General features: G+C 39.1%; 1 protein-coding gene across 5 annotated transcripts in view; it reads left to right on the forward strand.

Annotated features, from left to right (window-relative positions):
* TTBK2 (tau tubulin kinase 2) overlaps nucleotides 1-12759 on the forward strand; it is a 150419-nt gene that overhangs the window by 54653 nt on the left and 83007 nt on the right. For 3 of the 5 annotated variants that reach the window (XM_021097126.1, XM_003353383.5, XM_021097122.1), the window contains one exon: nucleotides 8183-8256. The exons of the other annotated variants lie outside the window; for them this stretch is intronic. In XM_021097126.1, coding sequence (XP_020952785.1) covers nucleotides 8245-8256 — 12 coding nt within the window. In that variant the 5' untranslated portion in view covers nucleotides 8183-8244. The remainder of the gene's footprint in view (nucleotides 1-8182; nucleotides 8257-12759) is intronic. 5 annotated transcript variants of the gene reach the window in all.

A 12759-nucleotide genomic window follows, 5' to 3' on the forward strand; every position in this document is an offset into this window, starting at 1 on the left:
CTTTATTTCAATGAAATGTGATGAAATAAAGATTGGAAAAAAGTTAAACTCCTTTTTTCCTCTTTTTACAGCCACTCCTGTGCCATATGGGAATTCCTGGGCTAGAGGTCTAATTGCAGCTGCAGCTGCAGCTGCAGTCTGCACCACAGCCATGACAATACCAGATCTGAGCCACGTCTATGGCCTACACCACAGCTTTGTGGCAATGCCAGATCCTTAACTCACTGAGCGAGGCCAGGGATGTAATAATGCACATCCTTACAGAGACAATGCCAGGTCCTTAACTTGCTGACCCACAGTGTAAATTCCCAGTAAAACTTTTCTATTTGCAGATAACTTGATCTTATATCTAGAAAATCCTAGGGAATACACTAAAAAAAAAAACCAAAAAACAAGAAAAAACAAAAACAAAAACAAAAAACCTCTGTACTAATAATTTCCGTAAGATTGAAGGATATAAGATTAATATACAAAAATCATTTGTATTACTAGATATTAGCAATGAACAATCCAAAAATGAAACTAACAGGTAATAGCAACAAAAAGAATAAAATACTTAGGAATAAATTTAACAAAAAAAGTTCAAGGAATTCCTATTGTGGCACAGCAAAAATGAATCCAACTAGGAACCATGAGGTCGCAGGCGAAGCTCGGATCTGGCATTGCTGTGGCTGTGGCGTAGGCCAGCAGCTGTAGCTCTGATTAGACCCCTAGCCTGGGAACTTCCTCATGCTGTGGGTGTGGTCCTAAAAAAGCAAAAAAAAAAAAAAAAAAAAAGAAAAGGTACTAGGATCATTTATTGTTCCAATATTTGGTCTCAGATGACATTTGGTCAGAACCCTGGTTCTTGACACAGAGCTCCTAAATCCCTTAGAACTTCCTTGGTTATAGGAATGTCTTTTGTTTTAATGAAGCAACTCTTGGTGGGCTCCTGCATAGCTTTAGGATGGTGGTAGGTTGCCAGAAAGACTAAACCACGATTAGAAGTTCAGAACTTTCAGCCCTACCTCCTATCCTCTAGTGTGCAGGGGTTGGAGATTGAGTTAATGATGAATCATACCTCAGGGATGAAGCCTCGACAAAAATTTTAAAATTGTGGGGTTTGGAAAGCTTCTGAGTTGGTGAACATGTGGAGGTGCTGGGAGAGTGGAGTAATAGGAAAGAACATGGAAACTCTGTGCCCCTTTACTTGCCCTTTGCATCTCTAAATTTGTTTGTTCATATCTATCCTTTGGAATAAACTGGTGAACATAGGTGAATTCTGAAAGCCATTCTAGTAAGTTCAAACTCAAGAAGGGGGTGATGATGGGAACCCCAATTTATAGCTGGTTAATTAGAAGTACAGATGACAATCTAGAGTTTGTGATTGACATCTGAAGTGGGGGCCATCTTACTCTGAGCTCTTACCTTCTGGGCATCTGATGCAAACTCCAGGAAGACAGTGTAAGAATTGAATTTAATAATAGGACATTTAGCTGGTGTCTAGGAGAATAGCTTGATGTATGGAAAGACCACGTTTCTGGTATGAGAAGTGTTGTGAGTATGGTAGAGGAATGAGAATAAAGGAGAAACACAAGAGGAGTATGTCTTTCTAAGACAGTTACACATATGCAAAGAATAAAGTTGGATATTTACCTCACATCATATATAAAAATTTACTCAAAATGGCTCAAAGGCCTAAACGTATAAAACTCTTAGAAGAATGTGTAGATGTATGTCTTCATGACATTACTGTTAATCTGTGACAAACGGCAAAAATATATGGAGAAAAAACCATCTTTTCAGTAGGTGGTGCTGGGAAGACTGGACAGCTAATGTAAAAGAATGAAATTAGAATATTCTCTAGCACCATATAGAAAAATAAACTCAAAATAGATTAAAGACCTAAGTGTAAGACCAGATACTGTAAAACTCCTAGAGGAAAACTTAGGCAGAACACTCTTTAGCATAAATCACAGCAATATTTTTTGGGATCTGTCTCCTAAAATAAAGGAAATAAAAGCAAAAATAAACAAATGGGAACTAGTTAAACATAAAGGCTTTTGCACAGCAAAGGAAACCATTGACAAAACATAAGACAACCTATTGAATGGAAAAAGTATTTGCAAATGATGTGACAGACAAGGGATTAATATCCAACATATATAAACAAATAGCTCATACAACTCAACAGAAAATCAAACAAACAACCCAATTTAAAAAATGGGCAGAATAGACGTTTTTTTTTCCAAAGAGAAAATGCAGATGGCAAATTGGCACATGAAAAGATGCTCAATATCGCTAATCATCGGGGAAATGGAATTCAAAACCACGATGAGGTATCACCTCATACCTGTCAGAATGGCAGTCATCAAAAAGAGCACAATTAACAAACGCTGGGGAGGATATGGAGAAAAGGGAACCCTTGTGCACTGTTGGGAATGTAAATTGGTATAGCCACTGAGGAAAACAGTGGCGATTCCTCAAAAAACTGACCATAGACTTACCATGTGACCCAGCAGTTCCACGCCTGGGTATATATCCCCTAAAACCCAGAAACACTAATTTGAAAAGCAGTGTTTATAATAACCAAGGCATGGACTCAGCCTAAGTGTCTACCAACCAGATGAATGTGTAAAGAAGATGTTTACACACACACACACACACACACACACACACAAATGGAGTATTAACCATAAAAAAGAATGAAATTTTGCCATTTACAGCGACATGGATGGACTTGAAGGGCGTTATGCTTAGTGAAATAAGTCAGAGAAAGGTAATTACTCTGGTATCATTTATGTACAGAATCTAAAAAATACAACAAACTAGTGAATACAACAACAGAAAAGAAGCAGTCTCACAGATATGAAGAACAAACTGGTACTTACCAGTGGGATGGGGAATATTGGGGTGGGAGGTACAAATTATTGAGTGTAAGGTAGGCTACAAAATGAATATAGTCAATATTTTGTAATAACTGTAAATGGAGTGTAACCTTTAAAAATTGTGTAAAAAGTTAAAAGAAATTTAAGAGAACAAAAAGAAATCTTCATAACCTTGGATTAGACAATGGTTTCTTAGGTATGACACCAAAACCACAGAGCAACAAGATGAAAAATAAATAAATTGGACTTCATCAGATTTAAATACTGTAGTGCTTCAAAAATCACCATCAAGAAAGTGACTAGACAACTTGCCACGGAATAGGAAAAAATATTTGCAAATCATACATCTGATAAGGGACTTTATCTTGAATATATATAAAAAACTTTTATAACTCAATAATAAAGAGATAACCCAATTGAAAAATCAGCAAAGGATCTGAACAGACACTTTCCCAAATGGCCAATAAGCACATGAAAAGATGCTTGACATCATTAGTTATTATGGAAATGTAATTTAAAAGTATGAGATACCACTTAATTCCCTCTGGGATGGCTATAATTAAAAAGATATAAATGATAACAAGAATTGGTGAGAATATGGAGATATTAGAACCCTCATGTTGCTGGTAGGCATATGAAACTGCAGCTCCTTTGAAAAACAAACCAGAGGTTCCTATGGACTGCTTAAGATTAAACATGTAGTTACCATATGACCAGCAGTTGTATTCCCAGTTAAATACCCAAGAGAAATAAAAACATGTCCACTTAAAAACTTGTATATGAAAGTTCATAGCAGCATTTTTCATAACAATAAAAGGTGTAAACAGCCCAAAGGGACAATAAATGGTTAAAACGTGGCAGATCCTTACAGTGGAATATTATCAAGACTGAAAAGAAATGAAATACACGTGCTAAAACATGGATGAGCTTTGAATAAATTATGCTAAGTGAAAGAAGCCAGTCGCAAAATACCACTTATTGTGTGACTCCATTGCTATGACATGTTCAGAATGGGCAAATCTCTAGAGAGAGAAAGTAGATTAGTGGTACATGGGGTTGGGAGAGTTAGGAGTGGGGAGTGGGGAGGACAGTAATTATTATGGGTTTTTTGGTGGAGTGGGTAGGACTGATGAATATGTTCTAATATTGATTGTGGTCATGGTTGTCCAACTTTATGAATATACTAAAAGCTGTTGAATTTTACACTTGAAGAGAGTGAGTTTTGTGGCATGTTAATAATGTTTTAATACGCTATTGTAAAATATTTATTCATTCATCATTCATTTACTATGTACCCTGTGCAGAGCTTCTCTTGAAGTACTTAGAGTCTAGGCATCAGACAAGCAGACATAGACAGTGTAGCCTCAAGATTGCTGAAATTAAGTTCATACATATGTACTGGTGCCATTTATGTACAGTTATAAAAACCTATTAAAATTAATCAGATAGGAATAAAATGAGAGTTGGCTTGGATTTGACATCACTTCTGTATAAAATAACCTTAGTCTGAAGTGTCATTGAGATTACTTAGCTATCTTTTGTACTGGGAGTGCATAAAAGTTTATAAAATGGTTGTCCTAAGAAATTTGAGTTGATTTTGAAGTATTTCTAGACCTCACCTCTAATCTTATTGTGTGCGAAGTTGAACAACTATTTTTGTGAATGGAGAGTCATGATCAGACCTAATAGCACATAGTGTAGGACTGTTTGTTTTTTAGTTGCTTACCAGTTAGATATGACCTAGTCGAGTACCTAATTTACCACAAAGATTGTTATAGTTTTGGTATCTGGATTGTACTCAGGATTCTTATCTGAATGACAATTTATTAGGGCTCACTTCTTTTTTATTTTTTTAAATTTTATTTTATTTTTGCTTTTTAGGGCCTCACCTGTGGCATATGGAGGTTCCCAGGCTAGGGGTCCAATTGGAGCTGCAGCTGCTGGCCTACAACACAGCCACCGCAATGCAGGATCCAAGCTGCATCTGTGACCTATACCACAGCTTACAGCAACGCCGGATCCTTAACCCTCTGATCGAGGCCAGGGATCGAACCTCCAACTTCATGGTTCCTAGTTGGATTTGTTTGCGCTGCACCATGACGGGAACTCCAGGGCTCACTTCTTACTCCATACTTGGGAACCTGGTTCTCTGTCTTTCTATTTCTCTGCAGCAGTTATTTTGAATTACTGACATTCTCTTCAAGCATAACCCACCCTGCTCTGCTCATTTTTGAGATTATTTTGCTTAATTCTTCACAGGAAGTATGGAAGTTGTGAGGTACAAGACTCCTTGGGCTTCCCATTTCCTTCTTAATCTCCTTCACCAGTTTCTTTTTCTTTCCCTGATGTGTTGGTGTCCTGGCATCAATCCAGTTCTCTCAAACTACCCATCTTATCTGGGCAATCAACTCAACCTCCACTGAAAATCCGAAGATCTTTCTATAGTTGACACCTTTCTATAGTTGACCCTTGTTAAATTCTACCCCTAAATTTCTTTTTCTTTCTTTCTTTCTTTCTTTTTTTTTTTTTTTATGCCATTTCTTGGGCCTCTCCCGCGGCATATGGAGGTTCCCAGGCTAGGGGTCGAATCAGAGCTTCAGCTGCCAGCCTACACCACAGCCACAGCAACGCGGGATCTGAGCCGCGTCTGCAACCTACACCATAGCTCACGGCAACGCCGGATCCTTAACCCACTGAGCAAGGCCAGGGATCGAACCCGCAACCTCATGGTTCTTAGTTGGATTCGTTAACTCCTGAACCATGATGGGAACTCCAACCCCTAAATTTCTAACACAGCTGGCATGTCCTATGCAAAGTCCCCAAATCCTCTCCTCTTCTCTTGGTTAATATACACGCACACACACACACGTGTTCTCGCATGCGTATATTTTTTTACTGGATCCTTCTGAGGGAAAACTCTGTGTTAGCATTTTGAACAGTTAAAATGGGATAAATCGTTCTGAGATTAGATGCTTGTTTGTGTTACAGTATGTAACATTAGGGATGAGCTGGATCCTTCTGAGGGTAGATGCTTATGTGATTATTTCAGACTATGGGACAGTGAGGGTGTGCTGCATCCTTTTGAGGGTAGATTTTGATGTGTTTAAGTCAGAATTTGAAACAGTGAGGATGGGCTACATCTTTCTGAGATTAGAAGCTTATGTGATTGTGTTAGAGTATGGAACAGTGAAGATATCCCGGATTCTTTTGAGGGTAGATTCTGATGAGATTGTGTCATCAGAAAAAAGATATGCTGGATCCTGTCTTGGTTTATATTAATGCAGTTTACTTCATCCACTTAGCTTAACCTAAAAGTCTTCCTTCACTTTCTTCTCCCTCTTCCATAATCTGTCTGTCTCATAAAGCTTAATTTGAAATCTTTCCTGTTTAAATTCTCACTCTGAGTGCTTTAATTTGAACCTTCTTCCAGCTTTTACCTGGTGTACCATATTAACTTCCTAATTGATCTCCCTGCCTCTCATCTCTTCCATAAATCAGCATCTAATGGTGAACAGCATTACCTTTCCAAAACACAAGCCAAATCATGTGGCTCTCATGCTTGAAAAATCTTTGAACTAGATCCCACCCCAAGCTGCCACTCATTATCTAATAATGAGTAAAACTGCTTTCCTTTATGTGGTATGCAAGACTTGAGTGTACTTTTCTTGTCTCAGCATGCCCCTACCTCGGCCTACCTTTTAACCCTTATCCCGCCTTTAGCCTGTTAATTCTATTAATCATCTTTCATATGTGCTTGGATCCTTCACACTCTGTGGGTGTCTGTCTCTTAGAATGCTCTTCTTATATACTTAAAATCTTGTGATTTAGGAGTTCCCTTGTGCAGCGGATCAAGGATCTGGCATTGTCACTGTAGCAGCTGGGGTCACTGCTGTAGCATGGATTCAGTCTGTGCCCCAGGACCATATGCCATAGGTGCTGCCAGAAAAAAAAAGAAAGAAAAAAAAATCTAGTGATTTAACTCATGGAAAGCCTCATAAACAAAATTTTCTTATCATCTGTGTATCCACAGCAGTTTGTCTGTAAGATAGAGCTCATCATAATGTATCACAATTTTTGTTGATATATCTGGGCTGTGAATTCCTTGAGGGCATGGATCTTATGTAATTTATCTTGTATTCTTAGTGCCTACTTTAGCACTTGGCACATAGTAGGTCTTCTTGTCTGTTTTGTCATAATCTTTATTTACCTTTTAATTTTAATATTTATTGACAAGGTGTTACTTGACTTTAAAATTGGTTTCGTTTATTTCTGGCATAATGGATAAGCATAAAAGTTCCTGTGGTGGCATAGCAGAAACGAATCGGACTAGTGTCCATGAGAATTTGGGTTTGATCCCTGGCCTTGCTCAGTGGATTGGGGATCTGGCGTTGCCATGAGCTGTGGTGTAGGTCACAGACTCAGCTAGGATCCCGTGTGGCTGTGGCACACAGCCGATTTGACCCCTAGCCTGGGAACCTCTATATGCCTCGGGTGTGGCCCTAAAAAGCAAAAAAAAAAAAAAAAAAAAAAAAAAAAAGGAAAGAAAGAAAGAAAAGGATAAGCATAAAAGCCCCAGAATCAAACTCCTCCATCACTTTAACTCCTCCATCATCTGGTACTTGCCTGTTTATCCAGCATCATCTTATTCTGTTCTCTCTCCTTCCAGCCAGATGTCCTCTTCTGGCCCTGGTATCAACCAGTCCCGATCCTCTTTTAAGACTTTGGTTTACTTTTGTTGAATCAGGGATAGGACCTTAGATCTCTCTCTGCTCCACCTCTGCTTCCCTCTGTACCGTTGCCACTTAGCACCTACTTGGATTTCAGATATGCAGCTCAGGTTAAATGCCGTTCAGCAAATATAAGTCAGTGAGGGCCAGAAAGGCAACAACTCACTGAGCCATATAATGGAGAATGGCAGGCCATATATAAAATTCAAGATTTGTATTCCTAACAAGTTCTTATTTTTTGCTCTTCTGTGCTTTCATATTTATCATGTCTGGGCAAGGTGATCTGATATGACCTCATACGTCTTTCCTTCCTAAGTAAATTATTATTCACTTGTTCTTTAATTCATTTGTTTATTCATTTAGTAGACATTTATTTCACTACATAAGGAGCAATGTAGGATATGGGGGGAAATGGGTAGAAAATTTGAATAATACAAATCTCCTGTCCTTAAGGTTTTTAAGACAGGTCCCTTTATATTCAATGATAAAATACTATAAAGAAAAACAAAGTATTTGTTTTTAAGAAAAGAAACCATAGTATAACCCTTTCCACTGTTTTCTTCTTTTTTCTTTCTTTCTTTTATCCAGGGAAAGACCATGTTTGTAGATTTATTGGCTGTGGGAGGAATGATCGATTCAACTATGTGGTGATGCAGTTGCAGGTAGGTTACTCTGAAAATGTATCTTAGAATTGTCCAGTTTTGGAATTCTGCTGTGGTGCAGTGGGTTAATGATCTGGCTTGTCTCTGAGGAGGCACCTGTTCAGTTCCTGGCCAGGTGCAGTGGGTTAAGGATCTGGCATTGCTGCGGCTGTGGAGTAGGTTGCAGCTCCGCTTGGATTCGATCCCTGGCCCAGGAACTTCCATATGCCATGAGTGTAGCCGAAAAAGAAAAAAAAATTGTCCAGTTTTGATCAAAGCACCTAATTATGGTAGATTCAAATAATATTAGGTATTCTTGGTATCAGGATAGTTTATACTGCGCAGATGGAACTTTATTTAAACAGACTTGATAACAGATTTTTCCAAAGATGGAAGGATTGTCCTTGTCAACTATTTTAGTTAATCCATATCTTCATTGATTGTCATCATTGTAGTTTTTAATCCCCACATGGATTGCTAGTTACAACGTGAGTCTTACCCTATCCCCATCCCTTCTCCACCCTTCTTTACCTTAAAGACTCTAGTTTTTCATTTTTGTAAATATCAACTTTGCTTGAAAATTTAAGCATAAGATGAAGTAGGGGAGAAATGCCATTCATCTTTCTCTCGTCATCATTAACACCACTATTCTTTATCCTTTAGATAGCAAGTGGAGTTGGGTTGAGGTAGCAGAGAAAAGAAATTCAGAAAGGGAACATTGGGGTAATGGCTGCAGTAAGGAGAAGAGGGAAATTACTGCATTCTCTCTGACAGTGTCTTTCCTCTGAGTGTGCGTGCGCGCGCGCGCGCGCGCGCACACACACAAACACACACACACACACACACACACACACACACACAGCTCTGAAACTGTAGTCACCATCAAAGTGTAAAAGCCCTGGTTCCCCTTGCTGCCTGATTTAAAGTTCTCAGGGTTTCCCTTCATCTTTAGCAAAGTTTGTTTTGGGTGTTTGGTTATTTATTTTCTTTCAACGTAACTACATGGTAGTGATTTCACTACTATGGATCTGAACCTAAATGCTTCGTTTTATCATCAGTGGCTTTTCTTGTTTCCCTCTACTATTCTTCAGCGTTTGATTTAGATCTATAGATACTAATCTCTCTGTACACTGTAGCCTTAAAGTCTTTGAGCCATGAGACTCACTACCCTTGAGCCAGCATAGTTCTGTTTTTTGAAGCAGCTATCCCTGTACCTTTTTAGATCATTAATATGGACCTTGCTTCCTCTCACTTTAGCCAATAATAATGTAACTTTTCATATGATATTGTATTGTTTTCTTTTGGCTTTATCATGCATCTTATTTGATCCTTACCATATCCCTTGAAGAGGACAGAACATGTTTAATCCCTATTTTGCAAACAAAGAAGCTTAAGTTCAAGAAGGTTTGTGGTTTGCTGGAGACTGACTGACTTGATGGGAGTTAGGGCTTGATGGAAGCCTGAAGCCAGTATTGTTGGCACAATAAGAGAAAATTCCTTTTGTCATTAGGCTCCTACTGACTGGAGAATATGGACAGGAGCTCTTTCAGTCTGTAGTTTCTCTTAGTTTTGCATATGCTTATTTAGTTTTATTTGCACTTACCTAATCTTACTTTCTGGAAATGGAAAGGCTCTTTAGTCTGGGAAAAGAGAGGGTGGTGAGTATCAGATAATGGTGGCTTTTACAACCTTTAGCAAACTCCTATGGACTCATTTAATAACCTTTCCATTTGACTTTATTTTTATTTTTATTTTATTTTTTTGTCTTTTGTCTTTTTTGTTGTTGTTGTTGTTGTTGTTGTTATTGTTGCTATTTCTTGGGCCGCTCCCACGGCATATGGAGGTTCCCAGGCTAGGGGTTGAATCGGAGCTGTAGCCACCGGCCTACGCCAGAGCCACAGCAACGAGGGATCCGAGCCGCGTCTGCAACCTACACCACAGCTCACGGCAACGCCGGATCGTTAACCCACTGAGCAAGGCCAGGGATCGAACCCGCAACCTCATGGTTCCTAGTCGGATTCGTTAACCACTGCGCCACTACGGGAACTCCCCATTTGACTTTATATGCTATATTTTTTTTTTCCTGTCATAAGATAATTAACCCATCATTAACCCCCCATCTCTGTAGTTATGGTTGACTTGATTTGGGACAAGACCAAAGCTGATATAACTACTAAAGGGTTCTCTCTCTTATTTGACATATTGAAGATAACTACTAGGTTTCCCCCATGTATTTTGATAAAATTTATATGCTCAGACTCAGCTTCCCACTGACATTTCTGATTTCTTCTAAAAACTCTCATTATTCTTTTTTGTCATTCAAATTTTTTTTTTCTTTTTAGGGCTGCACCTGCAACATATGGACATTCCCAGGCGAGGGGTTGAATCGGCACTGCATCAGCTGGCCTGAGCCACAGCCATAGCAGTGCCAGATCTAAGCCACATCTGTGACCTAACACCACAGCTCACAGCAACACCAGATACTTAACCCACCGAACGAGGCCAGGGATTGAACCTGCATCCTCATGGATACTAGTTGGGTTCATTACTGCTGAGCCACAATAGGAACTTCTAGAAATTTTAAAAATTTATCTTTTTAGGGCCATACCCATGGCATATGGAAGTTCCCAGGCTAGGGGTCGAATCGGAGCTGTAGCCGCTGGCCTACACCACAGCCACAGCAACACCAGATCTGAGCCACGTCTGTGACTTAGACCATAGCTCATGGCAACACCAGATCCTTTAATTTAAAGTATAGTTGGTTTACAGTGTTGTGCCAATTTCTGCTGTACAGCCGAGTGACCCAGTTATACATATATATACCTTCCCTTTCTTATATTATCTTCCATCATGGCCAGTCCCAAGAGACTAGATATAGTTTCCTGTGTTATCCAGTAGTACCTTATTGCTTATTCATTCTAAATGTGATAGTTTGCATCTACTAACCTCAAACTCCCAGTCCATCCCACACCTTCCCCACTCCTCCTTGGCAACCACAAGTCTCTACTCCATGTCTGTAGGTCTGTTTCTCTTTTGTAGATAGGTTCATTTGTGCCGTATTTTATATCCCACATATAAATGATACCATATGGTATTTGTCTTTCTCTTTTTCACTTATTTCATTTAGTATGAGAATTTCTAGTTGCATCCATGTTGCTGAAAATTGCATTGTTTTGTTCTTTTTTATGGTGGAGTAGAATTCCGTTGTATATATGTGCCCCATCTTCTTAATCTGTTCATCTGTGGATGGACATTTAGATTGTTTCCATGTCTTGGCTATTGTGAATAGTGCTGCTATGAACATATGGGTGTATGTATCTTTTTGAATTGTAGTTTTGTCTGGATATATGCCCAGGAGTGGGATGGCTGGATTATATGGTAGTTGTATAATTAGTTTTGTGAGGAACCTCAACAAGGCCAGTCTTGTTTGAGGTGTACTCTCCCTTTCCTCTCCTTCTCCAGATGATTTCAAAGCAAATCTAAGGCGTATTTTATCTCTAAGTATATCAATATATGTTTTTAAGAATCAAATATTCTTTTTTTCCCATTGCTAACCACAATACACAGTAATATATTAATAATAGCATCAATATCAAGTCAATCTTAAGATAGCCTTTATTGTATTTCTCTCTCAGCCATGTCTGCCACATATGGAAGTTCCTGGGCCAGGGATTGAATCTGAGCCACAGCTGTGACGTAGGTCACAGCTGCAGCAACACTGGATCCTTAATCCATTGCACTGGGCCAGGAATTGAACCAGCCCTGCCACAGAGACAAGCCACATCATTGACCGACTGGGCCACAAGGGAACTTCTCTTTTATTTTTTTGTATTTGTCTTACTTGAATCTGGTTGCTGACAGGGTTCATACATTGTATTTGGTGGCTGTATATCTCTTAAGCCTCTTTCAAACTATAGATTCTTTCTTACAGTTTTTTGGGTTTTTTTTTTTTAAGTTTTCCTTTTTATTGTTGTTTGCATTGTCACTGATAAAAACAGAGTCATTTGTCATGCAGAAGTTTCCATATCCTGGAAGTTCCCATTGTGTCTCAGCAGTAACAAACCCAACTAGTATCCGTGAGGTCGAGGGTTCCATCCCTGCCCTCACTTAGTGGCTTAAGGATCCGGCATTGCCGTGAGCTATGGTGTAGGTCAAAGATGTGGCTCAGATCCTTCATTGCTGTGGCTGTGGCATAGGCGGGCAGCTGCGCTCTGATTCAACACTAGCCTGGGAACCTTTATGTGCCACAGGTATGGCCCTAAAAAGCAAAAAAAAAGAAAGAAAGAAAGAGAAAAAGATGACGTTTCCGTATTCTGAATTTTACTGTCTCCCTGTGGTGGTATGTAACATGTTCTTCTGTCCCCTGTATTTCCTATAAACTTGTGATTAGATCAGATTCCAGTTTTGTTTTATTTGGCCAGAATATTTCAAAGTTGAGTTATGTGCTTCCTCTTTATATCATATCTCTAGGCAGTGTCTGGTTGTCCCTCTTTTAGTTGTGTTGTAAGATTGATCAGTGCCTGT

The sequence above is a fragment of the Sus scrofa genome, chromosome 1 (assembly GCF_000003025.6).
Source record: "Sus scrofa isolate TJ Tabasco breed Duroc chromosome 1, Sscrofa11.1, whole genome shotgun sequence".
NCBI classification, from domain to species: Eukaryota; Metazoa; Chordata; class Mammalia; order Artiodactyla; family Suidae; genus Sus; species Sus scrofa.